Source organism: Cyprinodon variegatus, unplaced genomic scaffold (genome assembly GCF_000732505.1).
Source record: "Cyprinodon variegatus isolate N-32 unplaced genomic scaffold, C_variegatus-1.0 Scaffold296, whole genome shotgun sequence".
In the NCBI taxonomy this organism is placed as follows: Eukaryota; Metazoa; Chordata; class Actinopteri; order Cyprinodontiformes; family Cyprinodontidae; genus Cyprinodon; species Cyprinodon variegatus.
The window spans coordinates 484,865-485,585 of record NW_015150749.1 but is presented as its reverse complement, the minus strand read 5'-3'; the positions used below and the strand labels follow the sequence as shown (position 1 = coordinate 485,585).

The 721-nt window shown below is 39.4% G+C and overlaps 1 protein-coding gene across 1 annotated transcript in view; it reads right to left on the bottom strand.

Moving 5' to 3' along the window:
- Positions 1-721, bottom strand: part of tapt1 (transmembrane anterior posterior transformation 1) — a 12,536-nt gene extending 11,815 nt beyond the window's left edge. The window contains exon 1 of the mRNA XM_015383892.1: positions 547-721. Coding sequence (XP_015239378.1) covers positions 547-721 — 175 coding nt within the window. The remainder of the gene's footprint in view (positions 1-546) is intronic.

Sequence of the window (721 nt, the reverse complement as noted above, 5' to 3'; positions counted from 1 at the left end):
ACGAAGCAAAAAAGCAAGCAGGGATGTTTTTGTTTATCTTTTAACTCTTAGTGTTTATTCAACTTTCAAATTTGAAGAATTAAAATACCTAAAGCAGTCTATTGTTGATTACTTGCTGCTTTAACAGCAATAATAATACAGATTATTTTTTTATTATTATTATTGTTTGGTTACTTCTCAAACCTGGATGTGCAGAAGCTTCCTGATGCGCATGCGCAGAGCATCTAGGTCTATTTTAACAAAGATGCAAGCTGGCTGTCTCCGCTCATTTCCACATACCGTTTCCACTAAACCGTAGGACTCCATATAATCCTGGCATGTGATGTTTCTTTCTATTGCGGTGCTGTTCTGGTTCATCTCAATGTTGTAAACACGACTGCTACATCTGGCTGAACCGGTTCGCTACACTGAAATGTATTTAAATTGCGAAGTAAATGTGCTACGATACAGAAAGCAAATACTGTCACAACGTTTGCGGATAAATAGAGACTATTCTCCAATAGCCTGTTTGTTTTTGGAAACTATAGAGACCAGACGGTTTCTCACCTGACAGGTTCCCTTTTTCGCCTCTAGTACCGCCATTTTTCTCATTTAACCCAAGCGTTTCGTTAACTCCCTCTTTCTGCTTATTCTGCTCCGCATTGTTAGTCTTGGTATCTCTCTCTTTGTCTTCCTTTTCTTTTTCCTTTTCCTCGCCCAGACCTGTCAGCGAATCCGCCAT